The sequence below is a fragment of the Prionailurus bengalensis genome, chromosome B2 (assembly GCF_016509475.1).
Source record: "Prionailurus bengalensis isolate Pbe53 chromosome B2, Fcat_Pben_1.1_paternal_pri, whole genome shotgun sequence".
In the NCBI taxonomy this organism is placed as follows: Eukaryota; Metazoa; Chordata; class Mammalia; order Carnivora; family Felidae; genus Prionailurus; species Prionailurus bengalensis.
Window position 1 is genome coordinate 128,175,105 of NC_057349.1, and position 23,598 is coordinate 128,198,702.

At 37.2% G+C, this 23,598-nt stretch overlaps 2 protein-coding genes across 2 annotated transcripts in view; both read left to right on the forward strand.

The window, feature by feature from the left end:
* The first annotated feature begins 4,630 nt into the window (after window positions 1-4,630).
* On the forward strand, window positions 4,631-7,295 carry GJE1 (gap junction protein epsilon 1). The gene is made up of 3 exons (XM_043590545.1): window positions 4,631-4,864; window positions 5,551-5,733; window positions 6,270-7,295. The coding sequence occupies exons 1-3, from the start codon at window positions 4,826-4,828 to the stop codon at window positions 6,663-6,665; spliced, it is 618 nt and encodes a 205-aa protein (XP_043446480.1). The 5' UTR covers window positions 4,631-4,825; the 3' UTR covers window positions 6,666-7,295.
* Window positions 7,296-16,128: 8,833 nt separating this feature from the next.
* VTA1 (vesicle trafficking 1) overlaps window positions 16,129-23,598 on the forward strand; it is a 69,771-nt gene continuing 62,301 nt past the window's right edge. The window contains 2 exon segments of the mRNA XM_043592478.1: window positions 16,129-16,168; window positions 16,171-16,254. Of these exon segments, the coding sequence (XP_043448413.1) occupies window positions 16,144-16,168; window positions 16,171-16,254 (109 nt within the window). The 5' untranslated portion in view covers window positions 16,129-16,143.

The window sequence follows — 23,598 nt, forward strand, 5'->3', positions numbered from 1 at the left end:
TAAATTTAAAATGTTAATTTAGAGCAACTTGTAACTAGTAATAATAAAAAATATATATGGGTTGATATGTGTTAGCCAGCATAACTAGTGCTTTTCTGCACCTTTATTTCATTCAATCCTATCTTGGTTTCTGCACAAAATTAGAGGTTTATCCCCTTTCTGGTCTAGACCACACAGGTCTTAAATGGTCTTAATCTCAGAAATAAGAGTATCTGGCCAAAGATTATACAAGACTCCCATGGTTTAGAGCACTACTGGAAACAGTAGTAATGAATAAATGTCAGCAGTTTGTGTATGTGTGTGTACATGTGTGTATAAGAAGTAGCAGCAGTAGTCATAGTAGAAAAATACCCGGGCCTTTCTTCACTCCTCTGCTACAATGAAAAGCTCTAGGCAAGCTAGTGCTACTGCCTCAAATTTTAGACCATTTACTTAGGAAACTGATGGGAGTGACTTGGTCATTTAAAAAACCTTTGGAGCTAGGAGAGCAGAGGTACATTTTAATGATTACATTTACTGAAGCTCCTCCAGGGTTCAATCTCACTAGTCTTGCTGAGCAGAAGCCCATATCTTGGCATTTTAGGAGGTTCTAAAGAAAGAGACACTCCCTCTCAAAAAGATTAAACAGAGATAGAGGAGAGACATTGGAAATAGACATGCATATTTCAATGTTACTGAAAGAGTAAATCTTGAAAGTTCTTATCAGAAGAAAAAAACATTTTTCAATGTATACAAACATCAAATCCTTACATTGTGCACCTGAAACCAATATAATGTTATATGTCAATTATACCCCAACAAAAATGTTAAAAAAAACAAACAGATATGGGATTTGCATATGTTATTCATTCTTTCCTAAAATGTTCTTATGGCCAACACAAATATTCTTTACGTTAGAGAAAGCAGTGACTCTTCCTTGCTTAAAAAGGATGATTAATTTGTTAACATTATGTAATCTGCATAAAAAAGAAAAATTAATAGAAAATAATAGATTCAGGTCTCAGTAAAGAAAGGAAGAATATTGGGGCACCTGGGGGGCTCATTTGGTTAAGCATCTGACTTCGGCTCGGGTCATGATCTCACGGTTCGTGAGTTGGAGCCCCACATTGGGCTCTGTGCTGACAGCTCGGAGCCTGGAGTCTGCTTAGGATTCTGTGTTTCTTTCTCTCTATCTGCCCCTCCCCCACTCATTCTCCCTCTCTTTCTCTCTCTCTTTCAAAAATGAATGAAAATTTAAAATTTTTTTAAAGAAAGGAGGAATATTCTCCCAAATGCTTTAATAATCCCCATACAGTAACTCTGTGAGGTAAATAGTACCATCAACCCTAGTTGGAGAAAATGAAATTCAGAGATGGTAAATAATTTTCCTGAGATTTCAAATCTAACCACGTTGTGAAACCAGGGTTCAAATATAGTTTTTCTGATTCCAGAGCCCATGGCCTCAGATACCACATGGTTCCTCCTCTTCACATGGACACCAAATGAGAAAGCAACTTAGCTGAATTTCTGTGGAAGCCTTCATGGTTCTCAAGTGCTCCCCTGGCACGCGTTATACTTTGTTAGTTCTCTGCTTGGCTTTTCCTCTTCCTGTTGAGGTCAGGCCAGGAGCATGGGATAATGGCCAAGCTCTGGAGCACCATCCAGCTGCTATGTATCCCAATAACCCCTGAGATCTTCCCGGGAGAAAATAAGAAAGTCTGGACTTATTTCCCCTTAATTCCTCATGTTTCAAGGTCCTAGTAACCAGCCTAATAATATTCTCATGTGCCTGTAGCCCCACCAGTTAACAGGCAATTCATTCACTATCTTTCACTACCTGGTTTTACCACTTACTAACTGTAACTCGGGATAAGTTACTTAACCTCTCTAGGCCCTATCTGTAGAATAGACCTGTAAGAGAATAGAGCTGCAAGAATTCAGGGAGACCATTTGTTTTAAATACTTAATAGCAAATAGAAACCATTCCATAGGCTAATACATTGTTACTGGATGTTTATTGTAGACCAGTTCCCCCCCCCCCCCACGCCATCTGCTCTAGTTCTTTTCCCGTCCCTTTCACATCAGGAAGAAAGGGTTCAGTGGGCAGCATATACCCATGGCCCCAAACTGTAGTTTTCATTAATTGATTCTAGGCTTTTCTAGGAAGAAAGCACAAATCCTTGATTTCCAAAATGCATTTTGAAACAGACATGATTCTTGAATATCAGATTTCCTCAATTAATGCCCTTCAGTCTCAGGCTTGATTGTAAAATCACTACAAATTCTTCGCCATCGGAATGTAACTTCAGATCTTCCTGCTAAGAGCTGGAGTCCTAGTTTGCTGTGAGACTTGCTTTCGCCAGTGGGACATTAGCACCTCTGAAGCAAGCAGAGGCTTGAAATGCTCTCGCACTTTGGCCTTTACAATTCTTTCTGCTTTGGAAACTCTGTAACGCCCTCCACAAACAGAAGTCTGGGCCAGTCTCCAGAATGACAAACAGACATGTGCTTTAGTCACCCTGATCACTCTCCCCAAAGTCTGCCAACCTCTAGGCATGTGAGTTAAGTCATCCCAGATAATCCACAGAGCAGCTGACCTGTTGCCTGACCACATTCGCATGCAAGAACCCAGCAGAGATCACTGAGCCACCCAGACCAGGAGAAATAACCACTCAAACCATGAGCTATATGAATGTTTGCTATTTGGCCATTAAATGTGAGAGTGCCTTGCTATGAAATAATTCTTAACTGGTACGGATATTGGTACTAAGCAATATGACTGCAGATCCTTCAAGAGGTAGTAGCCATTTCTCAAATCTGGGTTGGCTTTGCCTAATATTAGCAAACCTAAACCAAGCAGAGGACTAAATGATGCTTGCACATTGGGGATTGCCTTTTTTTTTTTCCTGTTCCTGGTACTCTGCACGTCTTAGCATGTAAAGCAGCTCAGGTTGTCGTCTTAATTAACAGCTCTACTAATTGCCATGCATACGACGAGGCCAGCATCACTATAGCCACCGTCTTATCTGGTGAGTTTATCTTACATTTGGAAGGTAAAACTAGGCTTTCATCATTTCTTGGGACTTTCCCCTTGGGAGCCAGTTGTCCACAGACATCAGCACTTCTACTCTGTTCTCATACATAAATCTCATAGAGGGAGGGAGGCACTTCATGCAGGGAAGGCAGCCATGATACAGCACTGACCAAGCCTGCACCTGTGTCTGCCTAGGAATCACACTTTCCCAAAGAGATAAACCATGTTCCTCCTCCAACATAATCTTTATGGTGATAAGTATAATAAGGGCACTATTCTGGCCTCCAACTGCTTTACTCCTTTGTCTTATGACTCATTTGAATCATAACCTATAAAGGGAAGAGCAGTATTATTTATTTGGCCTCACATGGATCCCAACAATGAAAATGATACCGTGTTTCTCCCATCTACACATGCAATTTCACACAATTAAGGTCCAAGCCAATTTTTGCTCATCTCTGAAAAAACACAGGAAGACTTTGACGGTTTCTACCTGTCTGACCCTAGCATATGTTGGTCTAAATGATCACATTCATTACTGTACATGGTAGAAATCAAAGAAGAATTCATCCCATGCAAAAGATTGTTTTGGCTTTTGGATGCTTCTTCATAGGAATTGACACACAGCAAACCTGGAATTCTTTTTCTGAACAAGATGAGAATATAGACCAATTGCTCTCATGCAACAGCTCTGAGGGATCATTACGTTGTCCATGTTTTTTTTTTCCCTATCCTCTACAACACCGATTTAACAAGGCCACTGCCCCTTGCCCATTGGCTACAACTGCATGTGTTATACAGTTGCTTCTTCACTTGCTGAGGAGAGCAGTGCAGTTGTCTAGAGTTACAGCCCTCACAGATTGCAGATCACAAAACAAAGATGAGAAATGCAGGTAAAGGAAGCAGATCTGATTCACCATTGGCTGTAGGGAAGTATCAGTGGGTGGAAGATATTATACAGATATATCAGTTGGAAGGCATCTCCTTATCTGTTTTGGCCTCTGCTGATCTCAGCACCCATAATAATGCCTAGCAGACGATGTATCTACTGAAGGACAAAAGAAAGGAAGGCAGGATTGTTCACACGATTTGTGCCAGATCCCGGTTTTATCTTGGTTGGTAGGAAACCATCTTTTACTTAGAATAGAGATCTAACCACAGATTTTTTATGTCCATGGTAAGCGTTTGACAAGAAGATAAATATGGCAACACATCAGTAATATCCGATGCTGTAACACCTATCATAATCTGTTACAATTTCTTAAATGTCCCAGAAATTAGTTCTATTCCATAAAGGTAAACAAGAAAGAATCAGGAATATTTTCTATGTGCTTATCTTTTCAGATACACCTAAATGGAGGGGGAGGGGGAAAAATCACTTGACGTTTTGGAGAAAACTCTAAGCTTAAGAGTCCACTGATTTACCAATAGGCAATTCTCAGGTAACTGAGAGGCACTGAGTGTTCAGAGCCCTTGTTGAGCTGGCCTCTTGCTTTGCTAGCATGCCCGTCTGGCTGGCTGGCTATGCTGACAGTGTAAGTCAAGGGATTATTAGATTGAACACATGCCCTCAGCTTTTCTTTGTTTTTGTTTTGCTTTGGGACAGAGATAGGAAAGTTGACTGGGGCCCCAGAGATCTATGAAAAAAAAAAAAAAAAGACAGAAAAGGAGGAGGGGAGAGAAATTTGCAGTGATAAGTGTTTTCTGCTGTAAGAGTCATGGGAGAATATGAGTTTGATTCTGGCAGAAGCAAAGTGGCACTGTGGGTCAAGAATTAACCCACAGGGATGCCAGGATAACAACTCCTGAGACATGTCTCTAAATTACATCAAAAACTTCTATGAAGGATGTGTAAGTATTATGCAAACAAAAAACAAACAAAAATAATTGTTTGAGTCTTGTCTTGTATTTTAATCTGATTTGCATAAGTATTGATAAATGAGAACATCTACATATATGGAGAATAATATAAACATCAACCATATACTTCAAAATATGCTGAATTTAAAACTATATCCTGAATAATTCAGGAAGTACTTTTAGCTATTAGTGTTTTAAAGTAGCTCACTATCTCTCAATTCAATAATTAAGAAGTAGAAAATAAGCTGTAATGGCAATTAAATAAACATCATTTGGTTGTTCAGATAGTATGCATACCAATGAGTTTAATGTTAGATTTGTTATCTCATTTTCTAAAAGAGGTCCCAGATATTCTAAGATTCTCTTGATTTTATTGCAGAAGGATTAGGGGGGTAAGGATATTCATTGAATTCAGAGCTGTTTAAATATTTCCAAAATTATACATTTGATTAGCAATGTGTCCCTGATAGTTGCATTTCATATTTTCAGAGTTAAAAGGGCTGGGCAATCTCATAATGCAGAATTTGTATTGGGTTTAATGATGTCTAAAGTTATATCTTGCTTCAGAAATTCATGAATATTAAATATTTTTAAATGTGATCAAGAAAACATCCTTTAACATGTGCTTCTTTAATGTTTGTTGTCAAAACATTTTTTTCTCCTAAAATCACTAACAGGTGAAGCCTCCAACTGTGATTGGTCAATTCCACACCCTATTCTTTGGATCAGTAAGAATGTTCTTCCTTGGTGTGTTAGGCTTTGCGGTCTATGGGAATGAGGCTTTGCACTTCAGTTGTGATCCAGACAAAAGAGAAATAAATCTCTTCTGTTATAATCAGTTCAGGCCAATCACTCCACAGGTAAGTTTTTCTGTGGGCACGTAAGCCTTACTCTACACTGGATAAAAATTGGTTTCTTTTTAAATGTAAAATAATGTCACAATAAGATGAAGAATGTCCTAACAGGCATTGTTTGTAGAATTATTACTTTTTCTCTAACTGGCTGTATATTTCAGGTGAATTAATATGAGTTGGTCAAGAGTTTCTTCCATCTCCAGAATTCTGTTATCTATTTATGTTAGAATTATACTCTAGACCTGTAATTAGAAAATGGAAATTGGGTAGCTACTAAAATAAAGTACTTCACTATAATTAATAATTGGTAGATGATGACAGCAAAATATGACATTTTCACAATTACTAAGATGTTTAACATTTTAAATATCTTAGCAAGTAAACATGTTCAATAATACTATCTTCATCATATTATTTTTATTGCTTGCAAGACTTATGAAACATAGAATTCTTAAGTTTGCTTCTGTTGAGATACAGTCTCTTTAGTGTGTTTTTGGTAACATGTGGATTGATTTGACTAAGATATTTCTGACATACTTTAGGTGTTCTGGGCGTTACAACTAGTGATTGTCCTGGTTCCTGGCGCTATTTTCCATCTTTATGCTGCATGTAAAAGCATCAATCAAGAATGCATTCTTCAAAAGCCTGTCTACACTGTGATTTATATCCTCTCTGTTTTATTAAGAATTAGTCTAGAGGTGATAGCATTTTGGCTTCAGATTCACCTCTTTGGTTTCCAAGTTAAACCTCTCTACTTGTGTGATGCTGGATCTTTTGGGGAAAAATTTACTATTATAAAATGCATGGTGCCAGAACACTTTGAGAAGACCATTTTTCTCATTGCAATGTATACATTTACTGTAATTACAGTAGTATTATGTGTTGCTGAAATTTTTGAAATCATATTTAGAAGATTATGCTTTCTAATTAGGCAATGACCAAAAGGTTGACTACCTGCCGATATGCCACAATTCTTTATCAGTCATGTTCATTTAGTTTCATCTTATTCACTGACTATCTCAATTTCACACATAAATATCTATTCTTTAAACTTATCTCAGTGTGTCTAAACTTTATGTCTAATATAAAATAGAATACTAAGTTCCAAGGCGAGTATTCTTGAACAAACATTTCATTCTATTTTAATTTTGTCACGTATTAGAAAATATATACAGAACTAATGTTAATTCTTTTTAAAATAGAACTTGTATAGAGTTCTCACACATATAACATCTTAATCACAGTATTTTGTGGCCAGAGAAGTTTTATTATCTCTTCTACAGAGTGGAAAATTGCATCTTAGGGGGGTTAATATGTATGCCCAAAGTTATGCAACCACATTAGAATTAAGATCCCCTAAATATAAAGGCTGAACACTTTTGGCTAAACTTTGAGGGTGTAATTATATTTGCATTCATATAAATATAACTTATTTAAGTGCAAAAGTTGTAAATTAATTATTAAAAGTCGTTCTATAGTTTGATCACTAACTTAAAGAAATGGAGTAATTACATTTTTAATATTATACTGTTTTCTTGAAATTTTTAACATCAAATGATATGGTAATATAGCCACCAAATAAATTAAAAATGCTATGGCAAATATTGTGAATGGTTTCCTTGTTTCTTTTTTTTTTTTTTAATGTTTATTTATTTTTGAGTGGGGGGGGGGCGGCGGGGAGGCGCAGAGAGACAGGGAAACAGAAGATCAGAAGTGGGCTCTGTCCTGACAGCAGAAACCCTATGTGGGACTTGAACTCAAGAACTGTGAGACCATGACCTGAGCCAAAGTTAGACACTCAGTTGACTGAGCCACTCAGGTGTTCTGGTTTCCTTGTTTCTTATTGAAGGAAAAACAAAACAAAAAAAAAACCAAAAAACTCTGTGCTCACGGATATCCTAATAATGATAGCTTTTAGGGTCAAGATTATTGAAATGGAAAAGTATATTTATATTAAGTTAGACTTCCTAAAGAGTTATAAAATTATTTCAAAGAAATTTATATTAGTTCAGTGTATTCTTTTTATCTTTACCAATAATCATATCTATTTGATATCATTTGAAATCTTTTTTTTTAAAGTTTATTTTGAGACAGGGACAGAGAGAGACCGCAAGTGGGGGAGGAGGTAAGAGAGAGGAGAGAGAGAGAGAACCAAGCAGCTCTTGCTGTCAGCGCAGAGCCCGACATAGGGCTTGATCTCAAGAACAGTGAGATCATGAGCTGAGCTGAAATCAAGAGTCAGACACTTAACCAACTGAGCCACCCAGGCGCTCCTCATTTATAATCTTTATGTATGACCGCCTTGTACTGATGCCTCATTAGTAAAGAAACTATAGTCAGTCAAATACTGAGGTTTTCAATTTTTCTTAACTATTATTCAGCCTATGCTTAATATCATGAATTTCTCAACTTAAGGATTTTAAATAATTGAGGCTTCCTCCACACAAAAAGCACAGGAGAAAAGCCAACTCACTTGCATTCAACAAAGAGCCACTAAGTATCTGTTAGTTAGCATGTACTGCATTAAGAGTTCATATACAAAGATTGGGGCGCCTAGGTGGCTCGGTTAAGCGCCCAACTTCAGCTCAGCTCATGATCTCATGGTTCATGGGTTCCAGCGCCACCTCAGGCTCCACGCTGACAGTGTGGAGCCTGCTTGGGATTCTCTCTCTTTCCCTCTCTCTCTGCCCCTCCCCAACTTGCACTTTCTCTCTCTCTCTCAAAAATAAAAGATAAACTTAAAAAAAAAAGAGTTCACATACAAAGATAACCAAGATTTAGTATCTTTATGAAATGTTTAGTGAGTGGTCGGTGACACATCCCAAAAGAGTGGGGCTGTGGAAATAGCCCACCCTGAAGGGAAGAAGTATTTATGTATTCACTATCTTTGTTTCAAATCACTGCAGGGCACCTAGGTGGCTCAATCAGTTAAGGGTCTGACTTGGGCTCAGGTCATGACCTCACAGCTCCTGGGATCAGGCCCCACATCAGGCCCTGTGCTGCCAGCACGGAGCCTGCTTGCAATTCTCTCTCTCTCTCTCTCTCTCTCTCTTTCTCCCCAACCCCTGCTCATGCTTTCTCTCTCTTTCAAAATAAATAAACTTAAAAAAAAAAAAAAATCCCTGGCCCTATGTGCTAATAAACAGCAACAATGTTTAGTCCACTTTATTCTTATTTCCAGATTCTCTACAGATAACACACTTTTGGATCTATTTTCCTGCACCTTTGGAAGGCTGTTTGTTTGTTTATTTTTGATACCAGACATTGTGTGTTTTACCTTGTTGTTGGATGTGGGATACTTTTGTCTTCCCATGAATATACTTAAACTGTAATGTGGGGCGCGGATAAGTTGCTCAGAAATGGTTGATCCTTTGCAGTTGATCCTTTCAAGTTTTGTTAGGTGGGACTAGTGCAGCTCTCACTGAAGAACTAATTTTTCCCCTTTACCAAGGCAAACCCTTTCTGAGTACTCTATCAGATGACCCGTTAGTATTTTGGAAATGTTATGTTTCTACCATCCTCAAACTGGTTCATTCCTCTTAGTCCCTTTGGGCTGCTATAACAAAGTACATAGACTGGGCGGCTTATAAACAACAGACATTTATTTCTCAATTCTAAAGGCTGGAAGTCTGAGACCAGGGTGCCAGTACAGTGAAGTTCTGGTGAGAACCCTCTTCTGAGATACACACTTGTCCTGGTAGAAAAATGTGAGGGCACTCTACGGTTCCTTTTATAAGGGCACTAAACCCATTAAAAGGGCTCTACCCTCATGACCTAATCACCTCCCAAAGGTCCTACCTCCTACCATCACACTGGGGGTTAGGATTCTAAAATATGAATTTTGCAGGGGACACAAACATTCAGCTTATCACACTCATGAATGCAACATAAATTGCTATAACTATAGGAAGCAAGTCTTTGCCGCACCCAAGAAGGGAGAAGAGCAAAGGACCTTCTTCTGGTTTGCCTCTTAGGATTTTTCTCAGGGAAGATTTTTTGTTTTTTGTTTTTTTCTTTTCCCAAAAACCCACAGCAGATTTCCCCTTAGTATCACTAATAACTCTGATCTATACTCTGATTCGTCCTCTAGGACATTGTCAAAGTTTAACTCTTTTTAGAGAGATTTTCTACTTTGGCTATCAGGAAAAGCAACAAGTCTCAATCTTGTGTGAATCTTGAATATTGTTCCTTTCAATCTTTTCAAGAGTTCTTCTCTTTTAAAGATATTTAAAGATGTTACACCGATCAGGACTCCATTGGGGACCCTTTACAGATCTATGGAGCTCTCTTGCTTTGCAGTTCTCTCCCCTAAGGTAGCTTGCCCTGCAAAATCTAGCCTCCTTGCCCACCCCTGCCCCCCGCTCCATACTCTCTCTCCTCACTGGACAGGTAATGGCATTTCTAAGCCACCATAAAAACCCTGCTTACCTCTGCTTCCTTTCAGCAAACAGTACCTGTTATTATGTTTAAAGATACAGATTCAGTGAGAGAGTTGATTTGGACAATCTTTAATTCCTTACTATTCTACTTTTTTATGATTTCATTTCACTGGTAATTATATCAGGATTTTAGCATACAGCTATATACTCCTGAATAATAAATGATATATATAAATATGGCATTTATAAAGTAAATATAAAATATTTACAAAAAACATACATTCTAACCAAAATGCAAATGTAGTAAAAAATTAGTAAGAATGTAAAAGCTAAACATATACTTAACCATTTGAAAATACATTTAAGGGGCGCCTGGGTGGCGCAGTCAGTTAAGCGTCCGACTTCAGCCAGGTCACGATCTCGCGGTCCGTGAGTTCGAGCCCCGCGTCGGGCTCTGGGTTGATGGCTCAGAGCCTGGAGCCTGTTTCTGATTCTGTGTCTCCCTCTCTCTCTGCCCCTCCCCCGTTCATGCTCTGTCTCTCTCTGTTCCAAAAATAAATAAACGTTGAAAAAAAAATTTTTTTGAAAATACATTTAAAATTATTTCATAAAAAGCTCTTGGATCAAGTAAGGTAATTTAAAATGAATTTTTTTTCTGTATTTATAAATGAACAGTCAAATGCTACATATTAAAAGCCAAGAGATGGGACCAAATCTGTAGTACACAGAAAATTGACAGCTGAAAATATTTTCTTATTAAAAAGAAATAATAAATGTAATTTAAAGAGTAAAAATAAGAACTCCAAAAAAAACTAAAAAATACAAAAATAATTCAGGGTGCCTGGTTGGCTCAGTTGGTTAAGCCTCTGACTCTTGATTTCAGTTCAAGTCATGATCTTACAGTTAGTGAGTTCGAGCCCTGTGTTGGGCTCCACCCTGACAGTGTGGAGCCTGCTTGGGATTCTCTGTCTCTCCTTCTCTCTCTGCCCGATCTCTCTCTCAAAATAAACAAATAAACTTTTTTTGAAAAATGTTAAAATAGTTTAATAAGGATAAAGTCAGAAAGTACAGTAATAAATTAGAAAACAAACATATAAAACATATAAAATACAAATATAAAATGGTACTAGAAAACAGTAATAAAATAGATAAATCTGGTGGATCAAATTAAGTGTGATAGTATACTATTATCAGATTCTTACAATATATAAAGTTGTATATTATCAGTTAAAGTATATTGTGGTAATATATCTTTAGATATATACTATGACATATAAGCTGATAAAACAAAACAAGAAAATTTGGGCTGAAAAGCCAACAAAGTATATTAAATGGAATCATAAAACATGCAATTAGTCCAGAGGGTGGCAGAAAGAGAAAAGGGAAACAAAAAATCATGGGACAAATTGAAAGCAAGATAAGACAGTTGACCTAAACCTAAAAATATCGATAGTAGCAATACGTATAAAAGCTCTTACCACCCTAAACAAAAACAAAGATTAAACGAATGCACTGTTTTAAAAGCCAGACCAAACAATTAACAAGAACCCCACTTTAAATATTTTTGAATACTTAAAGATTTAGTACTTAGGCCATTCAAATATTTTTACAAATAGATTTTAAAAAATGGAAAAAGAAATATCATGCAAAAGCGTTAGAGAGCTGAAGTGGCTATAATATAAGAAAACTCAAGTAGATTTCATGCAAGGGATAATGACAGGGATAAAAGAGATGTTTAATAATGATTCAAGTGTAATATCACCAGGAATCATAACAGTTCTGTAATATCACCAGTTACAGAGTAGCAAACTACACGAAGCAAAACTTGATAAAATTCAAAAAAGAAATAAATTCAATTATAATTAAAGATTTCAACACCCATCTCTCACTTATCAAGAAGATAGAAAGAACATCAGAAAGGATATGGGAGTCTTAAACGTTACTAGTAGATGACTTGAACTAATTGATATTTAGAAATCACCTAACCACAGCAGATTATATATATATATTTTTCATGCATATATGGAACATTCACCAAGGGAGACTATTTGCTGGGCCATGAGAAAGTCTGAAGGAATTAAATCACAGAGTATATAAGCTGATCACAATGGAATTAAACTAGGAATTAATATGCCCAAGTATTTGAGAAACTAACAATACAATTTTATTAACCCATAGATTAAAGATGAAATTATGTGGAAAATTGAAAACTATTATAAACAAATGCTAATAAAAACATGATTTCTGAAAAATTATGGAAAACAGCTAGAAGACTAGTTAACAGAACATTAAAAGTTCTAAATGTTCTGGTAGGAAAAAAAAATTGAGTTATAAAGTGATTTAAGCCTCTCACCTTAAGAAATCATAAAAAGAACAGTTTAAATACAAATTAAATAGGAGGGAAATTTTTTAAAAAGCACAAAACTTTGAAATAGAAAACTGAAAGACAATAGAAAAAAATCAGTGGAACAAAAAGTGGTTCTTGGAAAGATTAGTAAAACTGATACATTCCTCCATAGACAGATTGAGATAATAAAAGAGAAAATGAAAATTACTCAGATCATAAATAAAAAAAAGGGGCATCACAACAGACTATTTAAATGATTTTAAGGAAACATCATGAACAATGTTATGCCAATAAGTTTGCTGCTTATATAAAATGAACAAATTCCTTGAAAAGCGTTTTATTATTATTAAATAAAGTTTTATTATTAAAATAAGTTTTATTATTAAAAACTTAATTAAGCAGAAAACATGAATATCTTTATACTTATTAAAGAAATTACATTAAAAATCAAAAGTCTTCCCACAAAGAAAATGCCAGGCCCAGGCAGCTTCGCTGGTGAATTCCATCCATGCCCTCCCTCCTCTACCTTGCGTAGATTCAAGCCCCAATCTGGAGGGTGATGTAAGATCCCTGAGCAACTGTTCAGAGCTGGATGGAGGAGAGTTTGGGTCTGTCTTCATAGTAACTACTTCATTATAAAACATCAACAAGAAAAAACAACCTCATGTTAAGATTTATTTTGTTTCACAGCATAATTTCAATGTGCTGTTAAGCTAACAGTCTCTGTTACTTTTCTCCCTCCTATCAATTATCCTCTCCTAATGGGAGTTCATTACTTAGAAAGAAGAGAGCGTGTGTTGGCAGATGGAGTAAAATCCAATTGTAACCACTTCACTTACTTGCTTACATACCCTTTCTTCCTAGAACATATGCCAATGAGAAAGAGACCTGAGCAACCTCCGGTCCTGAAAGGAGAGATCAGGAGAATAACAGGAAGGGGTGCTGAGTGGTTCAGTCACTTAAGCATCTGACTTCGGTTCAGGTCATGATCTCACGGTTGGTGGGCCCGAGCCCCAGCCGGGCTCTGTGCTGAAAGCTCAGAGCCTGGAGCCTGGTTCGGGTTCTGTCTCCTTCTCTGTCTGCCCCTCCCCTGCTGACGCTCTGTCTGTCTCTGTCTCTCAAAACCAAATAAATATTTAAAACTTAAATATTAAAGTATTAATATTAAATATATTAAAAAATAAATATTTAAAATATTAACATTAAATATTGATATTAATAATAAAAAGGAGAATAGCAGGAAGGTATAGACTTCATTAGGAATAGGAACACATGATTTTCAGACACAGGATCATTCAATAGGAAAAACATAAAATACAATAACATATTGGTCTAGAGATATTAAAGTCAAGTAGTAGTGACTAGATTTACAGGCTCTGAAACCAAAGCACATGGATTTTTAATAACAAACATTCATATTTACTGGCTGTCATCTGGTGCAAGTTACATAACTTCTAAGTGTCTCATTTTTCTCTTCTGTAAGATAGTGAAAACAATAATACCTTATTCATAGGGTTGTTGTAAAGATGAAATGAGTTTTGACGTTAAATCCCTAGAAACATACATGATTCATGATAGATGCTCAGCAAGTGTTAGCTAGTTGTTATTACTTTGTCGTGGCAAAGGCGAGGTCAAACAATTCCTATCTGGTGACCTTAATCCCAACAGCAGGAACTTTAGTGTCTCATCAAGGCAATCAGGGCAGAGGGTCTAGATTAAAGACAGCAGAGAAGACTTGAAACATCAGCTATGTGTTGAAGATTCTTTATGGCACTAGTCCTCACCTTTAGATGTGTCATTAAAATTCCCCAAGACCTTTTAAAAATACTGATATTTAGGCTCCAACCAAGAGCAATTACATCTGACTGCCTGGGGGTGATATGTAGATATAAGTCTTTAAAACAAACAAAACAAAACAAAACAAAACAACAACAAAAACAGAACAAACTTCTTAGGTGAACTTTAAGGATAAGCACAGTTGAGAATGAAGAATAGGAAAATAATAAATGAGAAGTCATAAGGACAGAATGATGACATTTATGGTTATCCCACTCTGCTTTAGTTTCTACCAATCCAGCAACTTATGACTGGAAGTTAGAATAGTGAGAATAAGAGGAGAGAGAAACCATACAGTCTTTGTCCATTCAGGCTGCTATAACAAAATACCACAGACTGTGTGGTTTACAAACAATAGAAATTTATTTCTCACAGCTCTGAAGGCTGGATGTCTAAGATCTGGGTTCCAGCATGGTCAGGTTTTGGTGAGACCACTCTTCTAGGTTGCAGACTGTTGCCCTCTTATTGTATCCTCACATAGTGGGAAGGGCCAGATAGCTCTCTGGGGTCTCTTTTATGAAGGCATTAATCCCATTTATAAAAGCTCTGCCTTCATCACCTAATCACCTCTCAAGGACTCCATCTCCTAATACCATCACACTGGGTATTAGGTTTCAACAAACGAATTTTAATATATTCAGTCTGTAGCACCTATATTCTCAAGTGATAGTGAATGTGTTACTGAGACTGGGGAGAATACATAAATCAGTTTCTGTCAGGTAAAAACAGGCAGACCTAGAGCAATGTACTCTGCCAACAGAGAGGGACAAAGGAGGGGAAGTAGGGATAAAAATACGGACACAGGACACAGGGCAGTTTCTGCAGGGGTTTAGGGAGAGGGGAGGATGATTTGGTGATTAGCAAACAGCATGCAGGGCAAATTTCAGAGCTTGAGATCTTTTTCTTTGGAGATAGTATGATTTCAATGAAAACTAGTTTTAAGATGAACCTTCAAAACTGGGAACTGAGGAAATAAAGCAATAAAGATAAAGGTTACTGGAGGAGGCAAATGAAGTGTAAAGTCCCAGAAGATGACAGAATGAGAAGAGAGAAAAAGAATTGAAGTCATTGGTTGTAGAAGGAAAAGTTGATGTCTACAATGGTATGAGTTAAAATACTTGACAAATTGTTCATCATTACCCAGAAATAAATGACCTTCAGATTATTCATTCGCTAGCGGATACCGACCCAGTTCAGAAGGAAAATTCAATTTTCTTTAAGCTTATGTGCTTAAGTGTTTAAGCTGAAAAAAGTCTGGTTATTTTATCCAATGTATCAATATAAAAGAATTCAATATAAAATTTTAAACACATCATCTCTCATCTCAGGCAATAATTGAATTTACTGTTTCTACAATCAGAAAGGTTTCTACGGACGCTATTAAAATAATCTGAGGAACTGGAAGTGATAATTCCTGAATGATGTCAACGACAATTCACTTTACCCTTTCTCCCAATCAGCAAACTTTATTCTCTTCATGTTTTCCCCTTTCTACTTTCCGTCTCGCTAAAGAGAAAAGAAAAAAAAGAAAAAGAAAAAAAAAAGGAAAGAAAAAAAAGGCCTGGGGGACGCAAGAAAGTAAAAGAAAACACTCTTTTCCCTCCCATCCGTAGCCAGCAGAGAGCGCTGGTGCCACAAGCGGCACCACGGCGGTGCCGCTTAGCCTACACTGGTGTGTAACCCCCCGGAGCCGGGTACACTGAGGCTGTCCCTGCTGGGAGCCCGTAGTTGACTTGCTGTCGCTGAGCAACGGAAAGTGGGCGGGATTTTTGCGCGTTCGTGCGCGCGACCTGCCGGACGGAAGCGGAAGTGTCGGTAGCGCGCGAGTAGGAAGTGGTGATTCCTGGAATAGAGATGGCCGCGCTTGCTCAGCTGCCCCCACTCCCCCCCAGTTTAAGAGCATACAGCATCATCTGAGGACGGCTCAGGAGCATGACAAGCGGGACCCTGTGGTCGCTTATTACTGTGAGTCTTTCCGAGTCGCCGTGCCTCTCCTTACCCTCCGGGGCCCACACACCACCCCTTGGTTATTAAGGCAGGCCCCGCCCCTTCAGTTTTGGACCTGAGCTTTGACCTCTGGCCTGCCCTGGGAACACAGTGCGGCCCCTCCCTTTTCTGGGATTTCCCCACCTTTCCCCCTTTTTCCCCCTCGCAGGCCCAGAGAGACAAAACTTAAAAGCACCCCTGGTTTTCGTCGCCTCTCCAGTCTTGGGCTTAAATATTGCCAAACTGGCTGCATGGGCTCATGAGCTCAGTGACACACTGTCTTAAGGTTTTCTGTGTATACTCAGCAAGTCTCTTGTCTCCAAAATCACCTCGACAGTTAAGTTAATTGTGTTGGGGCTAAAACAAAGGTGAGTGTCCCGAAGACGGTAGTGATGTGGACAAAAGGAAGAAGGTAGACTAATTGAAAACATAGTAATGAGTGCAGGTTAATTATGACAACATGAAAGCCCATTCAGAAACTCATAAATGATGAAATGGAGATGAGTTGCTAGGAAACTAGCACTTGAATTTGACCACATTCCCACCAGTGGGAATTTTTTGTCTTCTTTGAATAATACCTGGGGCCAAGACATTTGGTAGCAATACTATCACTTTGGTTGATTATGAGACCTATAATCTACAGTTGATAGAGAACAAATTAGGTTGTTAAAATTTTTTCCTTCGTAGTATGTCTAGTAGTTTTTTTATGTAAACTTTAAACTTGACGGCAAATAAAACAAGTTACCAAGCAATTGTAATCTTCTGTGAAGGACTTTTAGCATTGAAAAGCTCAATATAATGTGTCCTCTTTTGTGAACATTGAAACGTTCACTAAACTCTGGTCTACTTTCATCCCTGTCAAACTCCAGTACCTCCATTTCTCAAGTATTCAGGGCCCTTTCGCACCTCTACATTCTTCAGTTTCTTGGAATGTCTACCTGTTTTTTTTTCCCACTTGGCAAACTCCTCATGATACAAGATCTAACCCAAATGTCACCTCTTCTGTAGGCAGTAAGTTGATTATTCTCTAGGCTGTCTCCCATTTTGTTCAAATCATACAGTGTTATTTCCATTATATTTGTTTTTCAGGTTCCACAAGTAAGGAAGGACTATTAATCATTTAATCGCCTTGTACTTATTGAACTTCTTCCTGTATCAGGCATTACTAGGCACTGTGGCTGCAGTTCCTGCATTCATGCAGCATATATACAAGTGAGGAAGAGAGGAGATTAAACAATAAAATGAGCATATTATATGGACTAGTAGAAGGTTTTGAAGACAGACAAAGCAAGGAAAAGAGAAGGGAGTACTAGGAGTAGGGTGGTAGGGAGCAAGGAGGGGATTTCACTTTCAAGGTAGTTATGGAATGTGTCACTGAGTTCACATCTGAGCAAAGACTTGAACGAAGAGGAAGACAGGCTTTGCATCATCTGGAAAATATAGAGGGAATAATATATGCAAAGGTCATGAGGCAGGGGCTTGTTTGAAGGAGGATCAAGGAGCCCATTGTAACTGGAGTGGCTATAGCAAGGAGAAAAATGATGCGATAAGGTCAAAGAGGTAATTTCTTATAACAATGAAGTAAGTAGGAACCCTTGTTCCTGTCTAAAACAAATTCCCGTTCATGAGTTCTGTATTACATACCTTTGTGAATACCTAGGGACTTTTATTTTCTGTGTCGTCATCTTCCCCCTTTCGCTATTTCTTTCTAAACTTGCCCCAGTTTTGTTTTTTTTTTTTTTTTAATTTAAAAAGAAAAAAGGAAAGCTGCCACTATGACATTCTTGTAAAGTTATATTCCTGTCTGGCTAACTTCAAAGGTAAGCTTGAAATAGTCGTGGGTATTGTCTTTACCTCCCTTTCTCCCAGAGCCTTTTCAGCTCATTGCAGTCTGCTTTTCATGCCTTTTATTTCACCAAAACTGCTCTCAACAGGGCCATGAACAAACATTTGCATTGATAAATCCAAGTGGTAGCTAAATAATATTTTTGTTATGAAACATATGCATATTAAAGAATACATATAACATGTATGGTTTAAGGAATAATAAAATGAACACTGAGGTACCCACCATACTTGAAGTTATTAGACTTTTAAATTTTGTCCAATCTGGTGAGCATGAAATTCAAGCTGAATTTGCAATTCACTGTGTCTTAATGAGGTTGAGCGTCTTTTCATATGTTAATTACCATTTGTGATTCCCTTTTGAAATACCTATTTATTGCTTCTATTTTTTTTTAATTTCAGTGTTTATCTTTTCTTAATAATATACTAATCATTTGTTATATGTGCATTGCAGATGTCTTCTCCAAGCTCATAGTTTGATTTTTTTACTCTGTGAAGTCCTTTGATGTTCAAAAGTTCTTAATTTTAAAATATAGCCAATGTATCACTCTCCTGATTTATATTCTAATTTTCCAAGACTTGATTTCTTTTCATCTACCTTGTTTGGGACTTTGGCATACTGGATTTGCAGATGGGTGTCTTCCATAAATTCTGGAAAATTCTCTATTATCTGTTCAAGTATTCTCTGTTCTCTACTGAAATTTTGATGAGACACGTGCTTCACTTTTCTCCTTTGTCTCTTAATATTTTCATCCCTTTGTGTCTCTGTGCTACATTGTGTATAATTTCTGCAGGTCTGTGTTCACCTCCATATATCCTATTGTATAACCCATTTGTTGAATTTTTATTTTCATTTTTTATTTCTGGGTGTTCTCTTTTTGTTGTTTTTAAATTGGCCCAGCCGTTTCTGATAGTCTTTTGTTACTATATTTTTAAACACTTATTTCTTTAAAAGGTTTATAAATATTTGTTTGTATTTGTGTTCTGATCATTCCTATAGCTGCTGTACATGTGAGTCTGATTCTGTTGTGTAACAGAAGACTGCTCGTGGTGACCCGTTTACTTGTGATTTGTGCTTTACACATACCAAACCAGTGTTCTTCAAACCTTGGGGTGCAAGTAATTCTACAGGAATCATATCCCCAGTTCTCAACTTCTGTGTTTCTTTTCTAACAAAGCTCCTTTGATCAGGGTAGCAAAGTAGTATGCTGCTTCTCTTTTCCCACATCCTGTTCACAATTGTCCTTCTCCTACTTTAAAGAAGAAAGGCACACTCCCATGCCTCGTGAGTATTTTTATGGTGTGTTGCCCTGGGGGAGAAGGTGGAAAACCTTCCAGGGTGTCTGGAAAAAAGGGACAATTCAAATTACTGGTATAGTGAAGTTTCTGTTAATTAAGGTATTAAGGAGAGCTTCCTGCCCTTCCCTTTTTTATATGGAAGAAAATCAGAGCAAAGAATAAGCCTTTATTTGAAAACGCTGGGCATGAGAAAAGATGTCAAAAGCAACATTCTAATTTGGGGAATGAGTCCAGAACATTTTATGAGGGGGAAGAGAAAGGATTGTCCTTAGATATTAGTAGCCATTGTTTGATCATTTGGGATTTAATCCAGAGGGGTGGTGAGGGACATTTTGGGATCAGAGTCATGTGTGAGAGAGTGTGAAAAGGTTTAGCTGTGAGGACAAAGACATGCAAGGACCACAGTGGAAAAGTCTGTCTTTCAGAGGTCTCGTATGTTTATAAATGTATCTGTTTAAGGGCAAAGCCTCGCATTAAAACCTGGCCTGAGTTGCAGTGTTCCGAATTCCCAGAATGTAAGACTTTTCCTGAAATGACCTCACCTTTTCATTTTCTATTCATTATGAAAGAATATCATTCCTGATAGAAGAGCAAACCCCAAAAAGCAAAGGAGAAATGCTGGAAGGGGTAGTGCCTTGTTTCATCCAAGTGACATAAGGATTTGTGGCTGACTGAAATTTTGGAATTAGAAGTCAGATGAGATGCGGTGAATGGGGACATGGGTTAACACTTATTTGATTGGAAAATTAAATCGTATTTTTCTGAAAAGTAAGCCACCATTGGCAGGCTGGTTTGGCATTAGCAGCAGGTTTTGCCATTTATGTTACACGATAGACATGCTCCAACTAAATGAGCCTAATTTTCGGCTCTGAGGTATTTTGTTTTTTCAGAAATACATTTAAAGCAAGTAATAACATAAAAACATTTGAATTGGTTTTGAGTTTTTCTAATGTTTTTGTTTTCTTTGCCAGAGCATGTTGAAATGAACAGCATTTCAGTTTTCCCAATCTTGTTTCAGTGTCTTAGAATAAACAAGCCTCTGAATGAAAGGACATGATGAATCCTCGTAAGATTTTTTGGTATGCTTCACAGAATTGAGAAAGTGAATAACTCTAATGATGGGGTGACAAGTCCTTTTCTCGTTTTAAAACAAATTTTGAGGCTGACCTATATGAAATATCAGCTAAGAGAGATTATTAAAAATAGTATTTGACGATAGATGATTATATGCTTTTTAGCCTGTAACCCAGAAGGAATGAAAAGAATTCTATGATTCTGCTGTGACAAAACTTCCATTCTCATCTACTGCTTTATGTGAATGAACTTTCTCTGAAAGAGAAAGTTTCTCTGAACTTTCTCCTATGTTAAATTCATAAAAGTGGGAATAGAACCAATACATTACTCTGGTTCATTATGACAGTAAATCATACTGATTCCTAGATACACAGTTTAGCTCATTATAAGATACATTAACAGTAAAATTTACTTTTTCTTTTTAATTATTATTGAAATGTATAACATATTGATGTTGTTTTGATCAATTATTCATTACAATAATCACAAAAACCTCAAATCCAGAGGAAAAACTTTAATGCTTAGCACCTTATTTCACAGGAAGTTTTGATAAATTTAAATTTCCGTTTTTATACATTTTTAAAATTGTTTTAAATGTTTATTTTGAGAGAGAGAGAGAGAAAGCAGGGGAGGGGCAGATGGAGAGAAAGAATCCCAAGCAGGCTCAGCACTGACAGCGCTTAGCTGGTTGTGGGGCTCAATTCCATGAACTGTGACCTGAGCTGAAATCAAGAGATGCTTAACAGACGGAACCACCCAGATGCCCCCAATTTTGATACTTTTTTTTTTTTTTTGCAGAGAAGTATGCTAATCAGGTTAGGACTTGGGAGCATACAAATATATTCTTTTATAATAAAATTCAGTAGGATAAGTAAATGGAAATGTAGGTTAAAAGAAATAACAAAATGTATCATTTCTGACTCTTGAAGAAAGAGCTTTTTCCATTTTAAAATAGGTTATGATACCAAATTGTTAATGATACTTAACAGCTGAAAGAATGATACAATTTTAGATGTATGAATTTGATGTACAGAAGTTACATCTTTTATACTTGCTTAAATATCTGATGAAAAGTGATAGATGTCAACTTAAAAGTGTGTGAAGGGATACATTTCTATAATCTTCGTGCAAACAATTTTCTAAATTTCCTAGAGCAAAGAATTTTTGGTGAGGAAAAAAAAAGAAGATTATTATGCTGAAGTACTTGCTGACCAGTAAAGTTCCCTGTTGTCTTTTACTTCTGAGGCTTTGCCTGGAATCCCCCTGACTTCCTCTTCACCTGGCTAACTTACTAGTACTGATTCAATACAAATTCTACATTTTATAGGCTGTTTTTCATTACCTCCAAAGGATAGTCTAGAAATTGTTCCAGTGTGCCCCTCATCTTAATTACATAGTGTTATAAACACCTTTTTACCTTTTAATCTTCTAGATTCTCCTGAAGGACAGGGAATAAGTATCTTGTTTTCTCTCACCACCTGGCACACAACTGACATTCATAAATATTTAATGAATGCCATCTCTCTAAATGTTACTAACATTTCACTAGAGCATAAGCTCTATGAGAGCAAAGTATGTCTTATTTGATGATCTTGGAATCTCTGACTCCTAATATAGTACCTAAGACATGGTGGATATGTGTAAATTTTGTCTGTTGATTGAATAAATGAACTATATAGTGCCTATAGAGTAATTTATAGCTTTTTGACATGCTCTAGCTACAGTAAGGAAATGTAATGGAAAGAATTCCAATGCTCTGTTTTATAATTTACCTTACTATGTTTTAAAAATGTTTTAATGTTTATTCCTTCGTTAAGAGAGAGAAAGAGCACACACAAGAGAGAGAAAGAGTGGGGGAGGGGCAGAGAGAGGAAAATACAGAATCTGAAGCAGGTTCCAGGCTCTGAGCTGACAGCACAGAGCCCAATTCGGGATTTGAATTCATGAACTGCAAGATCATGACCTGAGCTGAAGTCAGATGCTTAATCAACTGAGCCACTGGGCGCCCCTTACCTTACTATGTTTATAATTTTAGATGAAGTCATAGGTATAGTATCTAGCGTAAGGTATAGTTATTGTGCCTCCTCCATTTTGGTATTATATGATTTCCAGAAATGATTTATCTATGGGCTTAATGTGAATACCCTAGTGTTTTATCATGTTTTAAATTATGACCTTAATATTTCTATATTTTTATGTTGTTTGGTCTTTTGTTTTCTTTTTTTTTTTTTTTTAATTTTTTTTTCGATGTTTTTTATTTATTTTTGGGACAGAGAGAGACAGAGCATGAACGGGGGAGGGGCAGAGAGAGAGGGAGACACAGAACGGAAACAGGCTCCAGGCTCTGAGCCATCAGCCCAGAGCCTGACGCGGGGCTCGAACTCACGGACCGCGAGATCGTGACCTGGCTGAAGTCGGACGCTTAACCGACTGCGCCACCCAGGCGCCCCTTTTGTTTTCTTTTTAAATCAGGAATGTATATTGAATGCTATGTATCAAATTACCTTTTTGTACTATTTGTGCAAGTGGTAATGTGCTTGTGCTTACTTCTTTGAACTTGTTAATTTAGTAAGTTATAACAAAATAGTAAATGTTCTCATTTAAAACATCCTTCCATTCCTGGAAAGAATCCCATTAGTTGTTTTTTTTTTAATTAACCTTTTTTTTTTTTTTTTTAATTTTTTTTTTTCAACGTTTATTTATTTTTGGGACAGAGAGAGACAGAGCATGAACGGGGGAGGGGCAGAGAGAGAGGGAGACACAGAATCAGAAACAAGCTCCAGGCTCTGAGCCATCAGCCCAGAGCCCGACACGGGGCTCGAACTCACAGACCGCGAGATCGTGACCTGGCTGAAGTCGGACGCTTAACCGACTGCGCCACCCAGGCGCCCCTTTTTTTTTTTTTTTAAGATAATTGTAGATCCGCATGCATGTCCCAAAAATAATACAGAAAGATCCTGTACCCTTTACTCCATGTCTTCCAGTGGTAATGTCTTGCAAAAAAAAAAACCAAAAACCAAAAACAAAAACGATAGTACTATGACCAGAATATTGACATTGATAAAATCCACCAATCTTATTCAGACTTCCCCAGTTTTATGTATA